Below are 24,080 nucleotides of genomic sequence, written 5' to 3' on the forward strand. Positions count from 1 at the left end.
CAGACAGCTCCTTTCCCCTCTCAGTACAAAATGATTTCCGTGGCAGCATTTCATAGGAAGTGCCCGGGACCCCCAGACTGTGCTTTCCAGAACAGAAAAGAAACAGAGGGAAGGAGCTTTGCACAGGTGGAACACACTCCAGAACAGACCTGACTTTAGGGTTGTTCTTTGGGTTCAAATCCAGCACCCAAAAACTCCAGCAGGAGAGCTGGCCCGTGACCCGTTGGACCCTGAAAATCCATCTTACCATGGGCTGGAGGCAAATCCCAGTTGGACGAGTCCCTCGTGCCTGCAGACGCCTCCGGATCCTTTCTATCCCGACAGGAGAAAGGGGGACCTCGGGGACACGGTGGCACTCGACATCCTGCTGAGAGAGGGGCGGGTGACTCCGCCGGCGCCATTTTAGAAGGGGCGGTGCCGCTATCTTAGGGCAGGGCAGAGAGTGACGAATGACGCCACCGGCGCCATTTTGGGTAGGGGCAGTGCCGCCATCTTAGGGCAGGGCAGAGAGGGGCAGGTTATCCGCCGGCCGCCATGTTGGGTAGGGGCGCTGAGGGGCGGGAGCGACGCTGCTTCGGCCATTTTGGTTACAGGCAGCTGAGGGGCGCGCCGGTCAATTTAGGGCACGAGCGGGGAGCTATAAGAGGGAAGTTCTGCCTACATAAAATTTTTCGTAATTTGTTATTCACTACTTTTTTTTTTTTTTTTTTTTGGGCGTTACGGGGTGACGCTTCTGCTTTTTTTTTAATACAGGCATAATAACATTATTATTTACCTAATAACACGTAAATGTCACTGCGGGGTGCCTCATAACGGCGCTTTCCCTGCTCAGAACGACAGACTCTGCTCCCGGCTGTTATAACTTCAAGGCAATCGTTATTTAACACATCAAGTGAGTAATTCCCCGCTCCCCGGGCGCGCTGAGGGCGGTCAGGCGGTTGCCATGGTGACCCGGCTGCCGTGAGGCGCGGCGGCCGCGCTCTGCGGCAGTGCCGTAAGAGCCGGCGGTGTCACCCGGCCGGGGCCGCTCCCGGGCCGCGGCTCCGGGACGGGACAGCGGGACGAGGGACCGGGAGAGCCGGTGAGAGCGGGATAACGGGGCATGGAGCGGGGCCGGGAGAACGGGGTGGGCACAGCGGGAGCGGCCGGGCGAGGCCCCGGCGCGGGTGCTGCGGGGGCCGCCGGCGGCTCTGCGGTACCGGGACGCGGGGATAACGGGAACGGCGTGCGCGGGAGCCCGGGGACAGGGAGACACGGGTATCCAGCTGTCCAGGTGCCCATGGCCCCAGGTATCCAGGGACACAGGTATCCAGGTGCCCAGTTATCCAGGGGTGCAGTTCTCCAGGTGCCCAGGATTGGAGTCCAGATTTCAGCAAGTTTCACCCCAAAACAAGCCCCGGGTTCTTAATGGATGGGGCTTCCGAGGGGTCAATTAACTGCAGTTTGGAGTCTCAGATTATTATTATTATTATCTCGTCCTCTGCCTTGCTGTGGAACCTCCTGCGTATCCAGGGAAGTGTTTTAATTGTCTTCCCCCAATTAGTCCTTTTTCTCTGTGCCCGAGTGATAAATAGAAAGTGTAATTTGTAATTAAATTTAGAATAATCGAGTTTTTATAAAATGCATAAGCAGCCCATTAATAGCTGGTTTGTGCTATTTAATGCTATTTTGCAGTATTTTTGGGCAGGTTATTTTAATGTCCACAAGTATCCTAATGTTAATTCCTCATTTAATGGCAATAAAAGTGTTTGGGAAGAGCAGCTTGGCTTGATAAAGGTGTTTAGGTGAGTCTTGGCTTCAGTATTTAATATCTTGCACTTCAAAAAATCAGTTTAATGCCTTCACTCAAATAAGGAACTGATCCCAGCCTGTTAAATCTGCCTAAATCCCAGCCTTAAACAGAGCAGTTCAGAGAGTCACCCGATTATTCTATCAGATGAAGATGTTATTTTTAATTTTTTTTGGTTCATTTGCTAATCTGAAGAAGTATTAACAGGAAGCACTTTGCTAGTGGCAACTCCATTTTTCCCACTGAAGTTCCCTTTTCTGCCGGAATCCGTGGCTTCCCGAAGTTATAAATAGCTGGGATGTGGGAATTCATGTGGAATAACCCCCTGGCTGCTTTTTTGGCCCATCTGGCAGCAGGACAGCGTCGATTTGCTCCTGTGAAAAAAGGAAATTATTGATCTGTCTGGGACAAAAGGGGAGTTTTGGTGCTCTCTGGGGCCGCAGTCACCGTTTGCCAGGGGCCGAGCTCTGCAGTTGGAATTCTTTGGGAATTAAGATGTGGTTTTTCCTCAAAAGAAAGCTTTTCCTGAAGGCCTTGAGGCACCACAGGAGAAAAGGAGAAGGAAAGAGGTAGTTCTGCTTTTCCCTCTCTCTCCCCCCAGAGCCTTGGTTTGAAATATCAGGGGTTGGAAGAGACTTTTATGTTGTTTATTGGCATTTTTCAGCTCAGTTTTAGTCATTTATGGTTCATTTCCTCCCCAAAATCGGGTGGTAAAAGAGTGAAATGGGTATTTTTGGTTGCTTTGGGTGGTTTTGTTGTTCTGTTGCATCTGGACACCTTATTGCTGGTTTTATTCCGTTTTTATGATGATTTTGCTGTAAATCAAGGAGGGTTTTTAATGGTGGCTCTTTCTGTATTGGTTAAAATTTTTAATTAGTTTCTATTTGTGATTTTCTGTTTGTGATTTATATTCATGGTTGTCCAGACAGAACAATCGATCCAGCGTTGCATAACAAATTAACACTGCACGGGCAGGTGATGGGGCTTGCAGTGGAGCAGCTTCCAAAAGATTCCATACTTGGATTTTTAGGTCTTTTATTTCTAATTTGATTAAATTCAAGCTCTCAATGAAATAATTTTTAATTAACAGAGTCCGAGGAATGAGTTGCCTTGTTCTGAAGTGGCATTTTTTGTGATCTTAGTGATTGGATGATGTGGATTTTGTGGAGTGAAGTGGGAGGCTCCAGGGAGCTGTGTTTGTAAAATATTTTAAAATATTTCTTCAGTGAATCCTGCTTTGTGCTCCTCTAAATCAGAGGTGTGAGCTGGGACATTCAGAGCATAACAGGAGTGCTTAGTTATTTATTTAACACAACCTCGTGGCCGATAAGAAAATGTCAGTTCTGAAAACTTGGAGCTGGGAGTGTTGCTACCGACAACAGAGGCTTGTTTTGGGATTTAAATCTCATGCTAATGCAACTGGATTTTATTGCCACAACTTGAATTTCTGTTTTCTTTCCACTTCCCGGCCACCGAGACAATTTTGGCCTCGTGGCAGCTCCAATTTCCCTGTGTTGTTTGTGTCAATATCTTTATAAGATATCCCAAATGTTGCCATAAAGATAGGGCTGGACCTGTTTCCTGCTGGGTAACGGCCAAAATCCGCTTTATCAGTGGATCTCACACAGCTGGTTTCACCGGGATATTCTGTATTCCGACGGGCATATCTGTACAATCAGGTGTTTAATGCTGTCAGTAATATCAGATATGGAATAGCAGGGGTAGAATGATAGCAGGAATATAATAATATCAGGGATGTATTGATATCAGGGATGTATTGATATCAGGGATCTAGTAACATCACAGATATAATAACCGGGGCTTCAAACATTTGTTAGTTCAAAATCACTCCGAAAAGAGCGATTTTGGCCAAACTCTCCACATGCCCAGGGATGTGCTGTTTGGGGCCTAGATGGATAAAAAACCTGTGGAATTTTACCAAACGTGTGAGGGGATATGTTTTTCCTGGACAGTTTAAGGAACGCAGTTCGGTCCCTGAGGGCAGGGGAAGGCCCTCCCTGAGGGCAGGGGAAGGCCCTCCCTGAGGGAAGGTGAATGTGGTCCCTGAGGGAAGGTGAATGTGGTCCCTGAGGGAAGGTGAATGTGGTCCCTGAGGGAAGGTGAATGTGGTCCCTGAGGGAAGGTGAAGGCCCTTCCTGAGGGCAGGGGAAGGCCCTCCCTGAGGGAAGGTGAATGTGGTCCCTGAAGGCAGGTGAAGGCCCTCCCTGAGGGCTATCTGAGGGGTCCCTCATGGAGATGCCGTCGCTGTCATATCCGGCATTCCCGACGCTGGCTCTGGAGGGTTTCCCGGTGCCCGGTGCCACGTTCCCGGTGCCACTGTGTTGCAGGCCGGCGGGCGGGATGGCCGGGAACAGCCTGGTGCTGCCCATCGTGCTGTGGGGCCGCCGCGCCCCCACGCACTGCGTGTCCTCCCTGCTGCTCATGGACGGCGCCACCGTCATCGTCACCGGCTGCCACGACGGCCAGATCTGCCTCTGGGACCTCAGCCCGGACCTGCAGGTAAGAATCCCCTCGGGAATCGCCGTTCTTTCCCCGTATCCCATCTATCCCTGCCTTCCCAAGCCATTCCCCTTGTCCTGTCCCTCCATCCCTTGTCCCAAGTCCCTCTCCAGCTCTCCTGGAGGTCTCCCCTTATTTATAAATATCCAGAACTTGTCTTGTGCAACAATAGTTTCCCCCTGTCAATTTTTTCATTCAAACTGAACCAACTTTATAGATTTTGTTGACATGAGTTTGCAAATTGCCTTTTTTTCCAGTGTTAAGTAGAAACTCTTTTTCAAGGTTATATATCCACAGCTATGCTAATTAAATATGTGTATATTAATAGATATATAATATATAAAATAGAAAGCTGGCATATGTGTCTTCTGTTTTTCAGAGTGGTATTTTGACTTCCCCTTTTCTTTCCCTGCTCCCAGATTAATCCCCGAGCTCTGCTGTTTGGTCACACGGCCTCAGTTACTTGTTTATCCAAGGCCTCAGCTTCCAGTGAAAAACAATATATAGTGAGTGCATCCGAGAGTGGGTGAGTTTCCCAGCAGTTTTGATCTCCACAACTGTCAAATCATGGAAATCTGTCCCCAAATTATCCGTATTTCCACGCTGGGGCTGTGTTGGATTTTTTTTGATCCCTAAAAAAAAATTTATCAGCAAATACATTTTATTTTTTCAGTGGTTTTATTTGCTAATCAGAAGGTAGAGGAGGGAAGGATTTCTTATGCAGTTCATATGCAAGGAATGGTTCCAATGAAGTTCCTCCCAGTGTAGAGGGATTTTGAAATGTTTGGAAGCCTGGCCTGGTTTCCCTGGAGTTTTAGGGAGATTTTTTTTGGTGTTTTTAGGGAGATGTGCCTGTGGGATGTGAACGATGGGAGATGCATCGAGTTCACCAAACTGGCCTGCGCACACACGGGAATTCAGGTCAGTCCTGGAAGGATTCCAGAGCTCTGGGCATCCCAAACATTTTGGTTTGGATTAAAAATGAAGGAATTCCTGTCCCACCCGGGGTATAATTTCTGTGTCTTGGCAGTTCTATCAGTTCACAGTCGGCTCGCAGAGGGAAGGGAGGCTCCTATGCCACGGGCATTATCCCGAAATTCTGGTGGTGGATGCCACCAGCCTGGAAGTTCTTTATTCCCTGATATCCAAGATCTCTCCTGACTGGATCAGCTCCATGAGCATCATCCGATCCAACAGGACACAAGGTGATTATTTCTCACTCCTGGCCTTGGTGGCTCCCAGGGGTGTTTGTGGCCTGAAGTTTTAGTTTCTCCTGGGTGTATTTGTGCACTCAGTGGAGAATTCCTTGGGATCTCATCCTGGTTTCTGTGTTTCCCAGAGGACACCGTGGTGGCCGTTTCCGTGACCGGCATCCTGAAAGTCTGGATCATCACCTCGGAAGTCAGTCGGCTCCAGGTAAACTGCTGGATTAGTGGGATTTCCTGGAGGGGTGTTGAATTGTATTCCTGTTGTTTCTGGTCCTTTCAACCCCCTGAAGATATTCTTCTTCCTCTTTGCCAGCTGGAAAATCACCTTTGGGAATTTTGCTTTAGCGATCCCGAGTTCCCAGCAGGACTCCTAATCCTTCCCAGAATCCCAAATTCTCAGCGGAACTCCTCATCCTTCCCAGAGAACTGATTGCAAAATTTAGAGGAGGAGAATCTCCAGTTTTTCCAAATCTGCTTTTTATTTGTTCTGATTTGGGTTAATGTTTGCTGAGCAGAGGATCCAGTTTTTTAGGAATATTCCTTTTTTGGGATTATCTCCAACTCCCTGTGTCCTAATGAATAAAAGTCTGAGATTTACTGCACGTTTCAGACCTCTGGTAAATTAACTCCTCCCAGAAACCCCTTGGAAAAGATGTTTAGCAACTTAGGGAAAAATAAACTTATTTTTTTAAGTTTATTCCACGGGAGTGGAATCTGCTTTATCCCACTTTCCTACCTGGCTGCAAGGTGATTCCCTGACTAAATCAGCACCACTAATCCATCCTGCTGGGGAATCTGGGAGACTTAAGTGACCAAAGAGGAGACCACGTGCCTCCTGCAGATCTCCTTAGGAGGAATAATGGAATCAGAACTGCTCCGAGCGTTCGGGTTTCCCTCGGAAATCAGCTGTGGGGCGCCTCAGGGAATGCCAGAGTCTCTATTCCGTGGGGTCTGAGTTCGATTTGAGCAGGAAAAGAATGATTTTGGTGTTGGTTTTGGTTGGTTTTAGGATACCACGCCCGTGTTTGAGGAGGAATCCAAGCCCATCTACTGCCAGAACTGTCAGAGCATTTCCTTCTGCGCCTTCACCCAGCGCTCGCTTCTGGTCGTGTGCTCCAAGTACTGGAGAGTAAGGCAGCAACCCCTGGGGCCTAATTTAATTAAATTACCCTGAAACATTCAGAGCAAGATGCTCCAAGTCCTTTCAGTGTGGTTCTATTTACATATTTAATGCATATTTAGATATTTAATCTAAATCTCCACCCACGGGATCGGAGCTGGAGGATCTTTAAGATCCCTTCTAACCCAAACTATTCCATCATTCTGGAATATTAAACCCAAAATTTGTTCTCTAATAGATTCCTGACACCCCTTTTGTTGTTTCTTCCCAGGTTTTTGATGCTGGGGATTATTCCCTCTTATGTTCAGTTCCCAGTGAAAACAGTCAGACCTGGACTGGTGGGGACTTTGTGGCAGCTGACAAAGTGATTGTGTGGACAGAGGATGGACAAAGTTTCATCTATAAATTACCAGCCAGGTAGGCAAAAATTAAATACTCCCATTTATTTCATCTGGAGGGGAAAAACACTGAAATCTTGGGCCAGTGCAAAAAACTGAAAATAGGCACATAAATATGAAACTGTGCCAGAAATTTTAAATTGGGCATCAGAGAGGTTAATGACAAGAGGAAAATCCAAACCTTCTCTCGTGACATCTTCATGATGTGCAAACATCTTTGTTCTGGCTAAAGAGACAGTTTGATGTTGAACTCCTTCCTCACCCCCTCGTGATCAGAGCACGAGGACGGGAGCAACATCCACGTGCTGATGCAGCAATCCCTCTGTAAATCCCAGGAATTTGACTCCTTTCTCCTCCTCCTCACCCCCAGCTGCCTCCCAGCCAGCGACTCGTTCCGCAGGGACGTGGGGAAAGCCGTGGAAAACCTGATCCCACCTTTGCTGTACAGCGTGTTGGACAGGGCAGAGAAACAGGTAAAACAGGAGTTTTTCCTCATGGACTGCAGGAGTTTCTGGCCTGCTTTTAAAAGGCACAGTGAAAACTGTTGAGGTGAGCATGTGGCCTGAAGTTGCTGATTGATTTCTTTTAATTAATTTATTTATTTTTTTAACAGCTCCTGATATGTCCTCCAGTCACTCGCTTCTTCTGTGGCCAGGGAGAGTTCTCCTACAAGCTGCTGATCCAAGGAGACTCCTCGGGGAGATTGTGCATCTGGAGCGTGCCCGACGCTCTGGAACAGCGAGAGAGTGCAAGAGGTACCCGATGAACAACCTTTTAACAGTTTTAGGTGTGTTTTGGCTGGACAAAGCCCTGCTGGTTCTCTCAGATATCCAGAACGTTGGGCTTGAACTGTAAGAGTTGCAGTAACATCATTTGATAACGCACCATCAAAATCTTAATTGGGTTTATTTAAGAGTTACAGCAGCTTCATTTTTACATCAATGCTCAAAATCTTAATTAGCTTTATCCTCTTAGCCAGAACATTAATTTCCAGCCTAGAATCATGGAATGCTTTGGGTTGGAAGGGAGCTCAAAGCTCCTCCAGATGTACTAGCCCAGGCTGCTCAAATCCTCCTCCCTCCTCACCCCTTCCTTTTTTTTTTTCCCCTTCCTTTTTTCCCAGGCCTGCCAAGCACCACCTCCATCTCCCTGCAGGAAGCTTTCGACGAGCTGAGCCCTCGCCCCGCGGGCATCATCGACCAGCTGAGCGTGGTGCCCGGGCTGGGCGAGCCGCTGCGGGTGACGGCCAGCGTGTACATCCCGGCCCACGGGCGCCTGGTGTGCGGCCGCCAGGACGGCAGCGTGGTCATCGTGCCCGCCACCCAGACCGCCATCGTCCAGCTGCTCCAGGGAGAGCACATGCTCCGCAGGGGTACGGGAAAACCGGGAATCATGGAATCATGGAATCGTGGAATCATAAATCAGTTGGGTTGGAAGGGACCTCCGACATCATCAAGTCCAGCCCTTGATCCAACCCCGCCGTGGTTCCCAGCCCATGGCACTGATGCCACATCCAGTCTGTCCTTAAACACCTCCAGGGACGGCGAATCCACCACTTCCCTGGGCAGCCCATTCCAATGGCTGAGCACCCTCTCTGCAAAGAAATTCTTCCTGATATCCAACCTAAACCTCCCCTGGCACAGCTTGAGACCGAGCCCTCTTGTCTTGCTGATGGTTGCCTGGGAGAAGAGACCAACCCCCCCCGGCTCCCCCCTTCTGTCAGGGAGTTGTAGAGAGTGAGGAGGTCTCCCCTGAGCCTCCTCTTAATGTAAAAAAAAAAAAAACTAATATTAAAAATTTTTAATTTTTAATTAATTCTCTGAGAACATGGATTGCAGTGAGTCTGTTCCTTCAGAGAACTGATTTCATTTATATCACTTTATACCAAAACAATTTTTATTTCATGTCAAAAAATACTAATCTTCATCCCCAATCCCCAGGTTGGCCGCCCCACCGGACGCTGCGGGGCCACCGGAACAAGGTGACGTGCCTGCTATACCCTCACCAGGTGTCCTCCCGCTACGACCAGCGCTTCCTGGTCTCGGGAGGGGTGGACTTCTCCGTCATCGTCTGGGACATCTTCTCGGGGGAGATGAAGCACATCTTCTGCGTGCACGGCGGCGAGATCACCCAGCTCCTCGTGCCGCCCGACAACTGCAGCGTGAGTGGGGAGTGGAGGGTGGAATGCTCGAGGTGGAGCCGGGGCTTGGAAGGGCTGAAGTTAAAGGTCTTAAAAATAAAAAAAAATAATAAAAAAAAGAGCTTAATTATTATGCTGTTGTCATTATTATAGTAATAGGAATAATAATGTAGTGTGCACATAAAATATAATATATCAGGTGTTTTATTGTGTGTGTTAAGTTATATAGTATTATATATAGTATGTAGTGTGTATGTATAGTATATATAGCATATATATGTATATATAGTATCTATATATAGTATGTATAGCATATATATGCATATATAGTATATGTATACATATATAGTATATATAGCCTATATATGTATATACAGTATATATATATTCATACATATAGTATCCATACACATATATGTAGTGTATATACCCTGTATATGCACATATCGTATATATATATAATATATATAATATATGTTATCTGTGTACAATTACATGCATTATACATCACTATATATTATCTTATTCTTATACATTTCTATGTTATTTTAAAAACAGCTTAATTCTGGTTTTTATGGCTTTGTTCTCCTCATGTTTTAATTATATCAAGGATTTAAAATATTGCCAAGAGTAAATTTCCAAGGCAATTTTGCCTCGTATACCGTGGCTGAGTAAGTACAATTTCATGAGCAAAATGACATTAATTGCTTGGAAACCACCTTTTGTCTGATTTTGCTCACTGTGGAAAAGGTTTTGATACCAACAATCTCTGCATTATGATTAAGATAACTTTTTAAAATTTTTTTTTTGATTTAGGCCCGAGTGCAACACTGCGTCTGCTCCGTCGCCAGCGACCACTCGGTGGGCCTGCTGAGCCTGCGGGAGAAGAAGTGCATCATGTTGGCCTCCCGCCACCTCTTCCCCATCCAGGTCATCAAGTGGAGACCCGCCGACGACTACCTGGTGGTGGGCTGCTCCGACGGCTCCGTGTACGTCTGGCAGATGGACACCGGTGAGCTCCCGCACGCCCGGAATCCGTCCTTGATCCGGGCAAATCTAGATTGGCCGAGGGTTCCAAGGGCGGAGTTAAAGCCGGGGGATGACACTGAGCTGGATGACACCAAGCTGGGGGGGAGTGTCGATGAGCTGGAGGGCAGGAGGGCTCTGCAGAGTGACCTGGACAGGCTGGAGAGTTGGGCTGATTCCAACGGGATGAGGTTCAAGCAGGCCAAGTGCTGGGTCCTGCACTTGGGCCACAACAACCCCCGGCAGCTCCAGGCTGGGACAGAGGGGCTGGAGAGCAGCCAGGCAGGAAGGGAGCTGGAAGTTGGGATAGACAGGAAGCTGAACAGGAGCCAGAGTGTGCTCAGGTGGCCAAGAAGGCCAGTGGATCCTGGCCTGGCTCAGGAACAGTGTGGCCAACAGGTCCAGGGCAGTGATTCTTCCCCTGGACTCAGCACTGGTGAGGCCACCCCTGGAGTGCTGTGTCCAGTTCTGGGCCCTCAGCTCAGGAAGGGCTTGGAGGGGCTGGAGCAGGTCCAGAGAAGAGCAACAAGGCTGGGGAAGGGACTGGAGCACAAGTCCTATGAGGAGAGGCTGAGGGAGCTGTTTCTTCTATTCAAATGTCTCCTTTATCTTACTGCATCTTAATTTATTACCTCTAGGCCTATTATATGTTTCTTTTACCATCCTCTTACATTTTGGTCCAGTAGGTAGAACAGAACGAGCGCAGATCGTTTAGATGTGCCAAGATCATTAGCAGGCCCCAAATTTCCCAGTTAACTCTTCTGGGCCTGGCCTCCTGTTTCACCCAGGCTCTCCCAACCCCCCCTGCAGGCGCCCTGGACCGGTGCGTGATGGGCATCACGGCGGTGGAGATCCTGAACGCCTGTGACGAGGCCGTGCCCGCCGCCGTGGACGCCCTCAGCCACCCCGCTGTCAACCTGAAGCAGGCCATGACCCGCCGCAGCCTGGCCGCCCTCAAGAACGTGGCCCACCAGAAGCTGCAGACCTTGGCCACCAACCTCCTGGCTTCCGAGGCCTCCGATAAGGTCAGTTGGCTTCTGGGGCAGCACCCGGAGCGTCCGTTCCCTAAAGGAATAAAACCTGGGAAGTCTCTGTTGTTGTAACTGGAAGTCTCTGTCGTTGGAACTGGAAGATCCTCAGGCACTCCACCTCTGCCCTTTCCATGAGGGAGTATTCCCAATATCCAGCCTAAACCCTGAGGCTGCTCCGCTCCCAGCTTCTCCCATTTATCCCTTTTTTTTTTTGCCTTCTGCTGTTATGTCCTGCTTGGAAAGAAGTGTCCCTTAGTGAGAACATTCCTTAGGAACACCAGCACCATCCTAATTCCATAAAAACACATGAGCTCAGCCTTGGGTGCTGCTATTCCTTCTGGTTTCCAGTCTCCTTTCGTGACTTTTTTCAGCTTTTATCTCCTCTTCCCCTTTTTTTTTCCCCCTTGGGAGGAAGGGAAAGAGGAAGAGGATGGACTTAAGGAGTGGAATGACCCACAAGTGGTGTCTGGGTGAATTTGAGGAGCTTCTTCTCCGGCAGCATAAATTGATTCTGTAGTTCAGTCTCCAAACCTGAAATATTTCATGTGGTTTAATAATAATGACAAAAGCTTGGATTTTTGTTGTTCCTTGGAATGTGACTGATCTTGTGGAATTCAGGAGAAAGAAATGTGAACTCGTGTCTTCCCTGGAGAACTTCTATTTATCCATAAATGTCTGAGTTGAATTTCTGTGTTTTGAGGGTTTCTCCGTAGAAATTTCCATTTGTTCCCTTGTTTTTTTTCCAGGGGAATTTACCCAAATACTCCCACAATTCCCTGATGGTCCAGGCCATCAAGACCAACCTGACAGACCCCGACATCCACGTGCTGTTCTTCGACGTGGAGGCCCTGATCATCCAGCTGCTGACGGAGGAGGCGTCCCGGCCCAACGCCGCCCTCGTCTCCCCGGAGAACCTCCAGAAGGCCTCCGGCGCCTCCGACAAGGGCGGCTCCTTCCTGACCGGCAAACGGGCGGCCGTACTCTTCCAGCAGGTCAAGGAGACCATCAAGGAGAACATCAAGGAGCACCTGCTGGATGACGAGGACGACGAGGACGACGCGCTGAGGCAGAGGAGGGAAGACGGCGACCCGGAATATCGCGCCAGCAAATCCAAACCGCTCACCCTGCTGGAGTACAACCTGACCATGGACACGGCCAAGCTCTTCATGTCCTGCCTGCACGCCTGGGGCCTCAACTCTGGGCTGGACGAGCTGTGCCTGGAGCGCCTGGGAATGCTGAAGCCTCACTGTTCCGTGTCCTTCGGCCTCGTGTCCAGAGGAGGCCACATGTCCCTGATGCTGCCCGGCTACAACCGGCCCGTGGGCGGAGCGGGCGGGGAGCCGGGCGGGGAGCCGGGCGGGAAGGTGTCCGGCGCCGAGGGACCGGGCAAGGGCACCTACGGCGTGTCCCGCGCCGTCACCACCCAGCACCTGCTCTCCGTCATCTCCTTGGCCAACACCCTGATGAGCATGACCAACGCCACCTTCATCGGCGACCACATGAAGAAAGGGCCCACCAGGTGGGATTTAACATCTTCTTTTGGGTGGTTTTGGGTATATTTTGTGTGTTGGGTGTGTTTTCCATCAGGAACCCTTTGATGTGTCTCCCCATGGGTGTTTTGTGTTTGTCTCTCCATGGATATTTTGTGTTTAGGCCACCCAGACCCGGCACCCCCGAGCTGGCCAGAGCGAAGCCACCACCCCCTCCCGTTTCCAGCCAAGGACAAATTAAACAAGGTAAAATATCCCATTCTTTGGAACCTTTGGATCCATCATTCCAGCTCCTGACACACCAGATTTATCACCTGGTTATTGAGCATCCAAATATTACATGGGAGGAAAAGGCAGTGCAATGTAGAGTGATATCCACCTAGATAAAATTATGAGTGATTAATAATATCCACCTAGGTAAAATTATTAATAATATCCACCTAGATAAAATTATTAACAATTAAGACCTTTTTAAGAATCATTCCCAGGTGCTGGTTCTGCCACAAAGTCATTCCCTGCCAGGGAATTTTTGCCACTTTATTCCCAGGGATTTTTTATCTTTCCCAAATATCCAAGTCTCTCTTACTGTCTCTTCAGCTGCATGTCTACCTCTCACTTCTTGGAAAACCTGGAATTCTCGTTCAGTTGACCATTGTTTTTTCAGTTTAATATTATTTTTCAAGTTGAATATGAAATTTTTCAGTTGAATATTTTAAGTTGCACCTTCTCCTTCAGTTGGAATATTTAAGTTGAAGGTTCTTTCCCTTCTCCAGCGATTACTAACCCATTTTTCTGCTGCTTTTCCTCACTTGCCTCTCTTTTTTTTATCTCTTTTTTATTCCTCCTTTTGCTCTGCAAGTTGCTCCTGCTGCTCCTTCTAACCTGGAATCTGGGCACTCTGACACTGCTCCTCCTTTACATTCCTGTTTCTTAGTCAATGAAGGTATTCCTTCCTCACTTTTTCTATTTATCCTTTCAGCTAAAATCCTTTATCACTGCTGGGACACTTTAATTTGATTTATAAAGGAGTTTTCCTTTGCCAGGGGGGTGGGTTTGCTCTTTCTCTTAGCAAACGAACCAAAGAAAAGCAAGTTTCCCCTCATTTAAATCTGATTTTTGGTGTTTTTTAGGAAGACTTGGGATGTATTTAAACTACTTGGGGTCGGTGCTGGAGATAATTTGATCTAATAAATATTTATGGCCATTGTGAGAAACATCTTCCTGCACAAACACCCTGTGGGCAAGTTGCTTTAAATCTGAATTTTTATCACTGGTGTATAAATTCCTGCTTCCATACATCTCTTAAACTGGAAATTCCTCCTTTGAATCCTTTTTTTCAAAGGAAAATTGATAGAATTTCTTTAGCACCGTGGTGAAAAAATTCACATTTTTGTGCCCAAGAAATTAAAAATTGCTGAGAAATTAAAACTTGTAGATTTATATGTTCACCTGAGGTATTTTTCAGGTCAGTGGCTATAATATTAAATATCTCCTAATCTCTTACTAAATAATTGTTGCCTGTGGAATATTTCCCAAGCATTTGTGCAGTTGGAGCTCCGGGTGTTTCTGCAGAACCCAGAGTAGGAATTCACCCGGGTTCAAATCAGATTGAGGTGGAAAACCAAGGAAAGTCAGGACAGAAAATTCCATGTAATCCTTAAAGGGATAATAATTCCTGAGGTGGCTGTCATTTCTTTATAATCATAATTTAATTATAATGTATTTGTGTTGGTGCTCCAGGGATAAGTCGATTCGCGTGCCGCTCGGCTCGCTCCGGTCGCTCCCATCCCTCTTCCCGCTGTTTTCCAGGCTGGAGCCAGCTGGCAGCCATGCACTGTGTGATGCTCCCGGACCTGCTGGGCCTGGAGAAGTTCCGCCCCCCTCTCCTGGAGATGCTGGCGCGCCGCTGGCAGGACCGATGCTTGGAGGTCGGTCCCGCGCCGCGTTTGCCGGCTCCCACTTCTCCTTCCCTTTCATAAAGCCATTCTTTCCCGCCCCACATCCTCCAGCTTGGATTTCTGATGGGACAAGGGGAGTTTTTGCCGTCCCTGCAGGTGCGGGAGGCGGCGCAGGCGCTTCTCCTGGCCGAGCTGCGGCGCATCGAGCAGGCGGGACGCAAGGAGACCATCGACGCCTGGGCCCCCTACCTGCCCCAGTACATGGACAGCGTCATCTCCCGTAAGGAAGGCCGGGAAAACCGGCCAAAAGACAGGGAGAACAGGGGGGAAAGCCCCTGGGAATGCGCAGTTATTCAGGATATTCAAATATATCAGCCCATTCCGGGGGGGCGGAGCGACTCTCGCCAAAGCCGTCCCTCGACGGGCTCCGGGTTTGGAGTTTTCAGGGGTAAAAAACCGGTAAAAATGGATGTTTTCCTCTCTTTTAACCCCAAAGTGCTTATTTTTCCGGAAATCAGCTTTTTTTCCTGCTGGAAAAGGCACTGGGAATCCAGAATTATTCATGATCAGGTCATTCCGGGTGATTGGAGCAACTCTGGCTCCTTCAACAGGCCTCCAGGTTTGGAATTTTCAGGGGGGAAAAAAACCAGGAAAAATGGGTATTTTCCTCTCTTTTAACCCCAAAGGGCTTATTTTTCCTGAAATGAGCTTTTTTTCGCCCACTGGAAAAAAAAAATCTTGGTTAAATCCAAATTGATTTGGGAAATCAGTTCTCTAAAGGAACAGACTCACTGCAAGCCACATTTCTAGGGAATTAACTCTATTTTGAATATTAGTATTTTTTGACATGAAATAAAAATCATTTCGGTGAAAAGTGATATAAATGAAATCAGTTCTCTAAAGGAACAGACTCCCTGCAATCCACATTCTTAGAGAATTAACCCTCTTTTTAATATTAGCATTTTTGACATTAAATAAAAATCACTTTGGTAAAAAGTTCTATAAATGTTATCCCATGTGATTTATTATAAATTTAGGGGTGTTATTCCCATTTTTTTTGAACTCAGAGAAGTCAGATATTTCAGCAGGTGGTATTTTAATAATTCCACTAATATTAGGGAATATAACTGGGAATATAATATATTTCTGTCATTTCCCATTTCAGGGAATATAACTGGGAATGTCTTGATTTTTTTGGTCTTTCCCTGCAGCTGGAGTGCCCACAGAAGCTGCTCAGACTGGCACTGCCAGCCCAGAATCCGTGGGCACAGAGGGCAAAGTGCAGGAGGAGGAGCAGGACCTGGGGGATGATGATATTGCAGCGGGTGAGCCTTTAATTATTATTATTTTAATTTTATTATTATTTTAATTTTATTATTATTTTAATTTTATTATTATTTTAATTTTATTATTATTTTAATTTTATTATTATTTTAATTTTATTATTATTTTAATTTTATTATTATTTTAAATTATTATTATTATTATTATTATTATTATTATTATTATTATTTTAATGGCTTTGGAGCCCCTAAATCGTCCCACAACCCATGTTCAGCTCATAGTTCTTGAGGAATAATGACTTTATTCTGATTTTTTACATCATATCCTGCTGGTGACTCTTAGGGAGTCTGTCTTCAAATGCTCCTTTTAATTGCTTTTATTATCATTTTATCTTTATTGTTATATTAATGATATATATATTAATGATATATATATATTTATTATAATAAATATGTATTATTATATTATCATATTAATTGCTTTTATTATTTTTAATTTTATATTAATTATATGTACTTAATCTAATAAATATTTATTATTATATTTGTTATTATATTAATTGCTTTTATTATTTTATTATTCTATTAGTTATATATTTATTATAATAAATATATATTATCATATTGCTATATTAATAAAAATAAATTAATAAAATTACTTAATATATTAATTATATTATAATAATTTTTATTATTATATTAATTGTATCATTATATTAATTATTATAATTTGGTAAGTTGGGTGTATTTTGAATTGCTTTTATTGTTATTATTTTATTTTTTTTATTATTATTCTATTAATTGACAGATCTTCTTATTGTAGTCCCACCTAACTGAAGTCATTTTAAATTCATTCCTGAAGTGATTTATTCTATTTTTCTGTGCATTATTCCCTTTTTTTTTACTTGGACAAGTCAGATATTTCAGCAGATGGTATGTTAATAATTCCAATAATATTAATTTTTACAGATATTTCAGCAGGTGGTATTTTAATAATTTCAATAATGTTAGGGAATATAACTTGGAATATAATATATTAATATAATTTCCTATTTCAGGGAATAGAACTGGGAATATAATAAATATATTTATATAATTTATGATTTGAAATCCAGGCTGGATTTTTCCCTCCGGGAAGCAGCCCAAGGTGAGGGATTATGGGAACAGCACAAAGAAAAATGGGAAAAAAATGAGAATTACTAGATTTTAGAATTCCCAGGCACAGGCTTCTTAACTCCCTGCATTGCCAGCTTTCTGGGTGTCTCCAGGAGGGCAGAAATTCCCAAAATTCCCGCTGCTTTTGGCCCTTCCAGGCAGGAATTTCAGCTCCCGAAGCTCCTCCCGTGCTGGGCCAGCGGAGGGAGCTGTGGCTGCAGGAATGGCTGCACTTCCAAGCATTCCCAGTCCTTTGCCAGCAGGAGGTTTGGGAATGAGGAACCACAGGTTGGATCCAACGTTTTCCCTCTTTTCCTGCCTTTTCCTCCTCACAGTTCCTGGGATTTCTGGCTCCTGATTTCTTTGGAGCGAGTCCTCTGTGCTCAGCAAATCACTTTATCCCCTTTATCCATTCCAACTCTGCATTTCCAATATTCCTGTATTCCCATAATACTATGGAATGCTGGGACTAAATCCCAGCTATCCCTGTATTCCCATAATACTGTGGAATGCTGGGACTAAATCCCAGTGGGAATTAGGGGGTGGAACCACAGCCCTGAGCTGGGTGGGGTCGGTCCCGCTCTCCGGGACTCTCCGTGCCGGTGGCCACGGCCGCGGTTTTGTTGGATCAGGATCTCCAGGGCTTGGATTTGATGTTCCATAGGGATTTCTGGATCTCCTCCGAGCTGGAGTAGCTACTCCAGCCTGGGAATACTCCGAGTTTGCACCTGCTTGGAAAATAGAAAGCCCCTCCCATAAAACCGCTCCGTGCCTTAATTCCAATCCAGTGATTCCCCTTAATTCCAATCCATTGATGCCTCTTCCAGTTAAAACCTGGAGAACTTCATTTAATCCTTTTATTCTAAGCTGGGCTGAAATTAATTTTCCCTCCAAAGTGGGCAAAGCCAATTAACGGGAGTTAATTGGAGGGAAGCGGCCTGACCTCGTGGCCGTGCTTCCAACATCCCACGGCCTCCTAAACCTGAGAAACTTGGGAATATTTCACCTCCATCTCCAGCATTTTGTCCTGTCTTTGTGCTGTCTGCTCTGAGCAGTCCTGGGGGGGTTTATTTCCATATTTGGGAATATTCAGGATGATATTTGGGAGCGCGCACACACCCTCCACCTGAAATGGGGATTTTTCCACCTCAAATCCCGAAGGTTTTCATCCTTTTTTTTTTTTTGTTTGTTTTCCAGCCAGGCCTCTTGGAGGTTATTAATTTTGTCCCACTGATAGGGTGATCAACCGTCCTGTCGGGAAAATGGATCTGCCTGTCAGCCCCGGCCGTGATTAAAGGGAGCGGCAGCGCGGGGACAAAATACCAAATTCTTCCATTCTTCCAGGCATTATTCCGGTGGAAAAATCTCCCAAAGACCCCTGGCAGCTTAGCTGGGGGGAAACCATTCCCATCAATTGGAATTAAAACCAAAAAAATAAAAATATCAGGGAGGATTTTTTTTCCCCCTTTATTAAGTGGTTTTACTCCCATCTGGAGCTTTGCTTGAGTTTGGGGTTGGTTGGGTTTTAATTTCTGGGATTTGTGGATTCCCAGGAGTTGGGTTTTGTCCAAATCCTGTCGGTGCAGATTCCGTGGCGCGGAGAGGTCGTGGATTCCCCATCCCTGGAAGCATCCAGGGCTGGGTTGGACGAGCCTTGGAGCAACCTGGGCTAGTGGGAAGTGTCCCCGCCTGCGATCCCTTCCCACCCAAACCCTGCCATGATTCCGGGAGGACGCTCCCAAATCCCTGCTCCGGGTTCTCCGAAGGGTTAACTCCATCTCAACCAAGCCATGGCAGGGGTTTAATTTCCTACTGGAAGCAGCACATGTGTTGGCTTTTCCTTTCATTCCCATCGATCCGCATCCCACCGACCCTGCTCCCGCAGCTGCTCCGCTCCCGCCGCCGCCGCTCCGCGTTAGGGCACGGATCCGTGGATCCAGGGATCCGGAACCGGGGCTGCACGAGCTTGGATCCCATTCTGGATCTGGGAACTCCCATCCCAGGGAATGGGGCCCTCTCTGTCCAGGTGGAACAGCCCAATGTCAACGAGAACCCGGGATAAACCTCCGGTGGACAATTCCAACCCTTCCCTTCCCTGCTTTGTTCCAGCCCCTTTTCATCCTTCTTCTTCTTCTTCTCCTTCTTCCGAAGGCGGTCGCTATTGATTTTTTCCTTTCCTTTTTTTTTCCCCCTCTCCCTTCCCATTGTTAAGCTTTCCCTTGGTTTTTTTTCCTCTCCCTTTTGGCTGAGCACAGCTCCCAAAATTCAGTTCAGTTCCTTATTTTCTTGTGGATATCATTAACCCTCATTAATTCCCCCTTCATTAGTCCCCGAGCCTGATGAGCCTCATCCCGGGCCAGGTGGTGCCTCCCAACTCCTCAGCACCCAGGAAGGATTCAAACTTCCTTATTTTTTTACAATACAGGGTAGGGAATTTCTTAGGATGCTGGGAATTAATAGAGATAACTAATTAATTAATACAGGTAAAAGTGAGCTTTCTTTGTCAGAATAAATGACTTGGGTGGTTTCATTCCAATCATTTCTTCTAAGATTTTGGGATATTATTAAAAAGAAAAAAAAAAATAACAACTTCTGCTTAGTGGAATTCAGAATCCCTGGGCTGTATTAAACTAATGACCCATATTTCATTTTATTTAGAATTCCTAATTATGATGTTTAAAAATCCCATCTATAACATATCACTCTATAAAAATACCCATTTGGTTTAATGGCATGTGGTGTTATCCTAAAATTTAGCAGCAACTTGGATGTGATGATGGATCCTAAACCAAAAGGATGCCGAGGAGTTATCCTGAAAAAAATCCATCTTCTTTTAAAACCAAAGGAAAATTGCATTTGAAGTGAACAAGAACAATCACTAGACAAAGACAAAATTCCACGCTGAGCAAACAAAACTCAGCAGTTTCCTGGTGGATTTTTTGTCCCTGTGGAGGCAGGTTTGGAAGGGGATATTTCGAGATTTATTAGAATTAAACCGGAATCACATCCATGCCTAAAAATCCTGGTGTGATTGAAGGTCTTTATTCCTGCATTTTCTTTGGGAAGCACCGTTTGGAATGTTCTTTGTGTTTTCAGGGTGTCTCTCGGGCCTCCCCCAGCCCAAGAAGGTCTCCACGTCCTACGAGGAGCGGCGCAAACAGGCCACGGCCATCGTCCTGCTGGGGGTCATCGGGGCCGAGTTCGGCGCCGAGATCGAGCCCCCCAAACTCCTGACCCGGCCCCGCAGCTCCAGCCAGATTCCCGAGGGATTCGGCCTCACCAGCGGCGGATCCAACTATTCCTTGGCCAGGCACACGTGTGAGTACCCCCAGCTGCAAACTCCTTCCTTGACATCCCTTTTCCCCCTGGGAAAGGGGAAGGTCGGGAATCGGGAATGTGCAGGAAGAGACTGCCGAGGAATCGGTGCTGCTGGAATTCTGGCAACCTTTATTCTTATTTATTAAGAGCACTTAAACTGCATTTATTCAATTTATCCTGGAATAACCAGGAGCAGGAACACCTTCCCCAAGCCCTGTCCAACCTGGCCTGCAACACTTCCAAGGATGGGGAAATCCATAAAATACAGGATATTCCTCCCTGTTGCAGTGGCATGGAATTCTGGTTGTGCCTTTGGGAGAGGGTGGAACCCTCTAGAAATCCCCACCTACACCTGCATCAATCCCTGCTTCCCTCACCGCTCGTTCCCACAGCTATTCCAGGAATAAAAAATGCCACCCCAGGAATGCCCCACGTGGCTTTAGCAACAAAATCAAATCCTAGAAATTATATCCTTTTTTCCCATTATTTCCCTCTTGAATTATATATATATATATATATATAATATATATAATATATTTTTTTTTATAATTTTTTTTCATACTTAATATTCTGAATTCTGTGAAAATCCCAGAGTTGATATGGATTGGGAGGGATTTTAAGGCTCATCCCATTCCAGCAGGGATACCTTCCACTAGCCCAGATTGCTCCAACCTGGCCTGGAATATTTCCCAGTTGGAAAAATTGTGATCTGATCCTCGTCATGTCTTTAGAAAAAAAGCCTTTTAATTGAGGCCTAAAAATATCCCGATTTTTACACCCCAGAGAAGATCTGGGATGAAAAATTCCCCGGGCCAGGAGCAGGAAAAGCTGAAGGGATCTGGATTTTTGGACCCAGCTTTGGGTTTTGGTTCTTGATGACTTTTCCTCCCGGGATATTAACGGGAAGCGGCGAAGCTCCGAGAATGCTCCCCGGCCCCGCTCCGCCGAGCTTTTCCAGGGAGCTTTTCCGGGGCTAATTACCTCGTGGCCGCGCCGCCTCTAATGTGACATGTTTATTGCCCTAACGAACAACTCATTAGCCGCCCTGATGTTTTTGTCAATATTAATTCCTTCGCTTAAGCCAAGGCAAAGCTTTTAAACAAAGATGTCCTGGCTGAGGATTGGGCAGGATTGGCTTCATCCAGCGGGATTCCGGGGGAAAAACCGGGAATGTTTCATCGGGGTAACGGTTGAGGAGTCACTTTTAGAGCTGGGGCATAACACTGACACTTTTGGGTGTTGTTGGTGTGAGTCACCAGGAAAACGTGAGGTTTGTTTATTAAACCAAACAAGCAAGAAAACCCTGATAAAATCAGTAATTACCTTTATCAGGAGGTAACAAATAATGATGAGGAGATAATAACAAACTACCCGCGTTGGGAAGCGTCGCTCCTACGCGTACATAATTAATTTTATTCAGTGAAATGAAATATTAATAATGTTCCCTCGATATCCAGCACTTGGACTGGGATTTGGGATTGCTGGGGATTGTTTGGGATGTGGTTCCTCCCCCCAGGCAAGGCGCTGACGTTCCTGCTGCTGCAGCCGCCCAGCGCCCGGCTGCCGGCGCACTCCACCATCCGCCGCACCGCCATCGACCTCATCGGCCGCGGCTTCACCGTCTGGGAGCCCTACATGGACGTGTCCGCCGTGCTCATGGGGCTGCTGGAGCTCTGCGCCGACGCCGAGAAGCAGCTGGCCAAGTGGGTACCACCAGCTCTTGGCCATTCCCATTCCCATTCCCATCCTCGAGTCCTGGGGCCGAGGAGGGCAGGGTGAGGTGAGACATCGGGAAGAAATCCCTCCCTGCCAGGGTGGGCAGGCCCTGGCACACCCTGGAAGTGGCCAAGGCCGGCTTGGAGCCACCTGCTCTAGTGGGAGGTGTGCCTGAGATGATCCTTCAAATCCTTCCCAGGCCAAACCATTCCAGGAAGTATTTGTTGGTGCCACCACGCAGATTTTAAATGCCACCTGCAATGAGGGTTGTTTTAATCCCATGGATGTTTCTGGGAGCTGGTGAGGGTTCCCTGACCTTATTCTAAGGCAGAGATCCCCCCATTTCATAGAAGTTTTCATTTCTTCAAGATACTAAGAACAAATCTATGGAGAAATGTGGAGAAATTGGATTCCCATTGTATTTTGTGGGAACTCCAATTACTCCTTGTGTGTGACAAAAGCCCATGTTTTATCCAGGAGCTTTTATGTCGAGCTCCAGATGTATATAAAAAAAAAATCACATTTATTGACCAGGATTTCTTTTTTTTCCCTGCTGAATTCAAGGAATATCCAGGTGTTTGTAACTCCAGTTCATCCCAGTCCCCGAAAGTTTAGGCCATGCCGAAGGAAACCGCTCGGTCGTGAGGGCTAAGAGTGTTTTCCCAGCATTTTTAGGCTTTGTCCCGGCACAGATAGGAGGGTAGGAATCATTTTGGGCTGGGTTTTGGCTTTTTCAGTTCATGTTTAAAATAGGTGATGTTTGAGCCAGGTTATCATGGAACGGTTTGGGTCGAGAGGGATTTTAAGGATCATCCAGTCCCACCCCCTGCCACAGGCAGGGACACCTTCCACTAGTCCAGATTGCTCCAAGCCTGGCCTTGGACACTTCCAGGGGCCACAGCAACTAAAAAAGCCTTGAATTAAAGACAATTTCCCTGCCCAGAAGATTTCTCAGCCTTCAGTGTTTCAAACACTGGAAAAGCCCAAACCATAAATCCTCGGGAAGACGCTCCGGGCTCTCCGACCTCTCCCTCCGTGGGGGTTGATGTGTATTCAGCACATCCAGATCATTTGTTAACAAGGCCTTTCCCCCACTTCGGACAGATGCAGTCCCTGTTTTCAATCTTCATGGTTAATTATTCGATTTGGGGTTGATGCAGGAACACCCTGACTCCTAATCACCACTCATTGTTGGGAGTCCATTATCCCGGAACCGCCGGAGCGCTCCCGCTGACCTTGAACTGACATTATAAGCTGCTTTCTAATCTTTTTGCACTCGATATTTTTCTAATGCTCCTTTTTTTTTTTTTCCTTTCTTTCTTTCTTTCTTTGTCCCTGCCTTTTGTCCACCCTGGCCCCCCTTTTTAGCATCACAATGGGGCTGCCCCTGAGCCCAGCGGCCGACTCGGCGCGCTCGGCGCGGCACGCGCTGTCCCTCATCGCCACCGCCCGCCCGCCCGCCTTCATCACCACCATCGCCAAGGAGGTGAGCGGGGCACCTGCAGCCTTCCCTTCCACCCCAGGAGGTGTTGGGGTGCCCAGGGGCACCTGCAACCAGCCCTTCCACCCCAGGAGGTGTTGGGGTGCCCAGGGAAAGTTTCCAGATTTGTGGAAAACCCTGCTTGCTTCAAGCAATGCACACGTGACCCTCTAAGTAGGAATTCTAATGGGATGGAGACTTTTCCATGGGGTTTGGTGTGGGCCAGGCGTGGCTCGGCGGAGCCGGCGCGCGGGTCGGGAGGGTCTTTCCCGATGGCGGCGATTGCGACGGCGCGTCCCCGCTGTCGGCAGGTGCACCGGCACACGGCGCTGGCGGCCAACACGCAGTCGCAGCAGAACATCCACACCACCACCCTGGCCCGGGCCAAGGGCGAGATCCTGCGGGTCATCGAGATCCTCATCGACAAGATGCCCACGGACGTCGTGGACCTGCTGGTGGAGGTGAGTAAATCCCGACCAGGAGAAGGTTGGGCAGGGCTTGGAGGGAC

General features: G+C 47.0%; 1 protein-coding gene across 1 annotated transcript in view; it reads left to right on the top strand.

The window, feature by feature from the left end:
* Window positions 1-1,059: 1,059 nt before the first annotated feature.
* WDR7 (WD repeat domain 7) overlaps window positions 1,060-24,080 on the top strand; it is a gene marked incomplete at its 3' end in the record, with an annotated part of 29,522 nt that continues 6,501 nt past the window's right edge. Inside the window, exons 1-24 of the mRNA XM_039388537.1 lie at window positions 1,060-1,081; window positions 4,138-4,309; window positions 4,729-4,835; window positions 5,152-5,230; window positions 5,340-5,514; window positions 5,649-5,725; window positions 6,527-6,646; window positions 6,909-7,054; window positions 7,406-7,508; window positions 7,649-7,790; window positions 8,159-8,407; window positions 8,976-9,196; window positions 9,992-10,187; window positions 11,012-11,226; window positions 11,979-12,751; window positions 12,886-12,968; window positions 13,582-13,665; window positions 14,532-14,650; window positions 14,777-14,900; window positions 15,832-15,945; window positions 20,155-20,376; window positions 21,893-22,079; window positions 23,461-23,578; window positions 23,884-24,033. Of these exons, the coding sequence (XP_039244471.1) occupies window positions 4,151-4,309; window positions 4,729-4,835; window positions 5,152-5,230; window positions 5,340-5,514; window positions 5,649-5,725; window positions 6,527-6,646; window positions 6,909-7,054; window positions 7,406-7,508; window positions 7,649-7,790; window positions 8,159-8,407; window positions 8,976-9,196; window positions 9,992-10,187; window positions 11,012-11,226; window positions 11,979-12,751; window positions 12,886-12,968; window positions 13,582-13,665; window positions 14,532-14,650; window positions 14,777-14,900; window positions 15,832-15,945; window positions 20,155-20,376; window positions 21,893-22,079; window positions 23,461-23,578; window positions 23,884-24,033 (3,963 nt within the window). The remainder of the gene's footprint in view (window positions 1,082-4,137; window positions 4,310-4,728; window positions 4,836-5,151; window positions 5,231-5,339; window positions 5,515-5,648; window positions 5,726-6,526; window positions 6,647-6,908; window positions 7,055-7,405; window positions 7,509-7,648; window positions 7,791-8,158; window positions 8,408-8,975; window positions 9,197-9,991; window positions 10,188-11,011; window positions 11,227-11,978; window positions 12,752-12,885; window positions 12,969-13,581; window positions 13,666-14,531; window positions 14,651-14,776; window positions 14,901-15,831; window positions 15,946-20,154; window positions 20,377-21,892; window positions 22,080-23,460; window positions 23,579-23,883; window positions 24,034-24,080) is intronic.

Source organism: Pipra filicauda, unplaced genomic scaffold (assembly GCF_003945595.2).
Source record: "Pipra filicauda isolate LSUMZ 115617 unplaced genomic scaffold, ASM394559v2 scaffold661_size620017_pilon, whole genome shotgun sequence".
NCBI lineage: Eukaryota > Metazoa > Chordata > Aves > Passeriformes > Pipridae > Pipra > Pipra filicauda.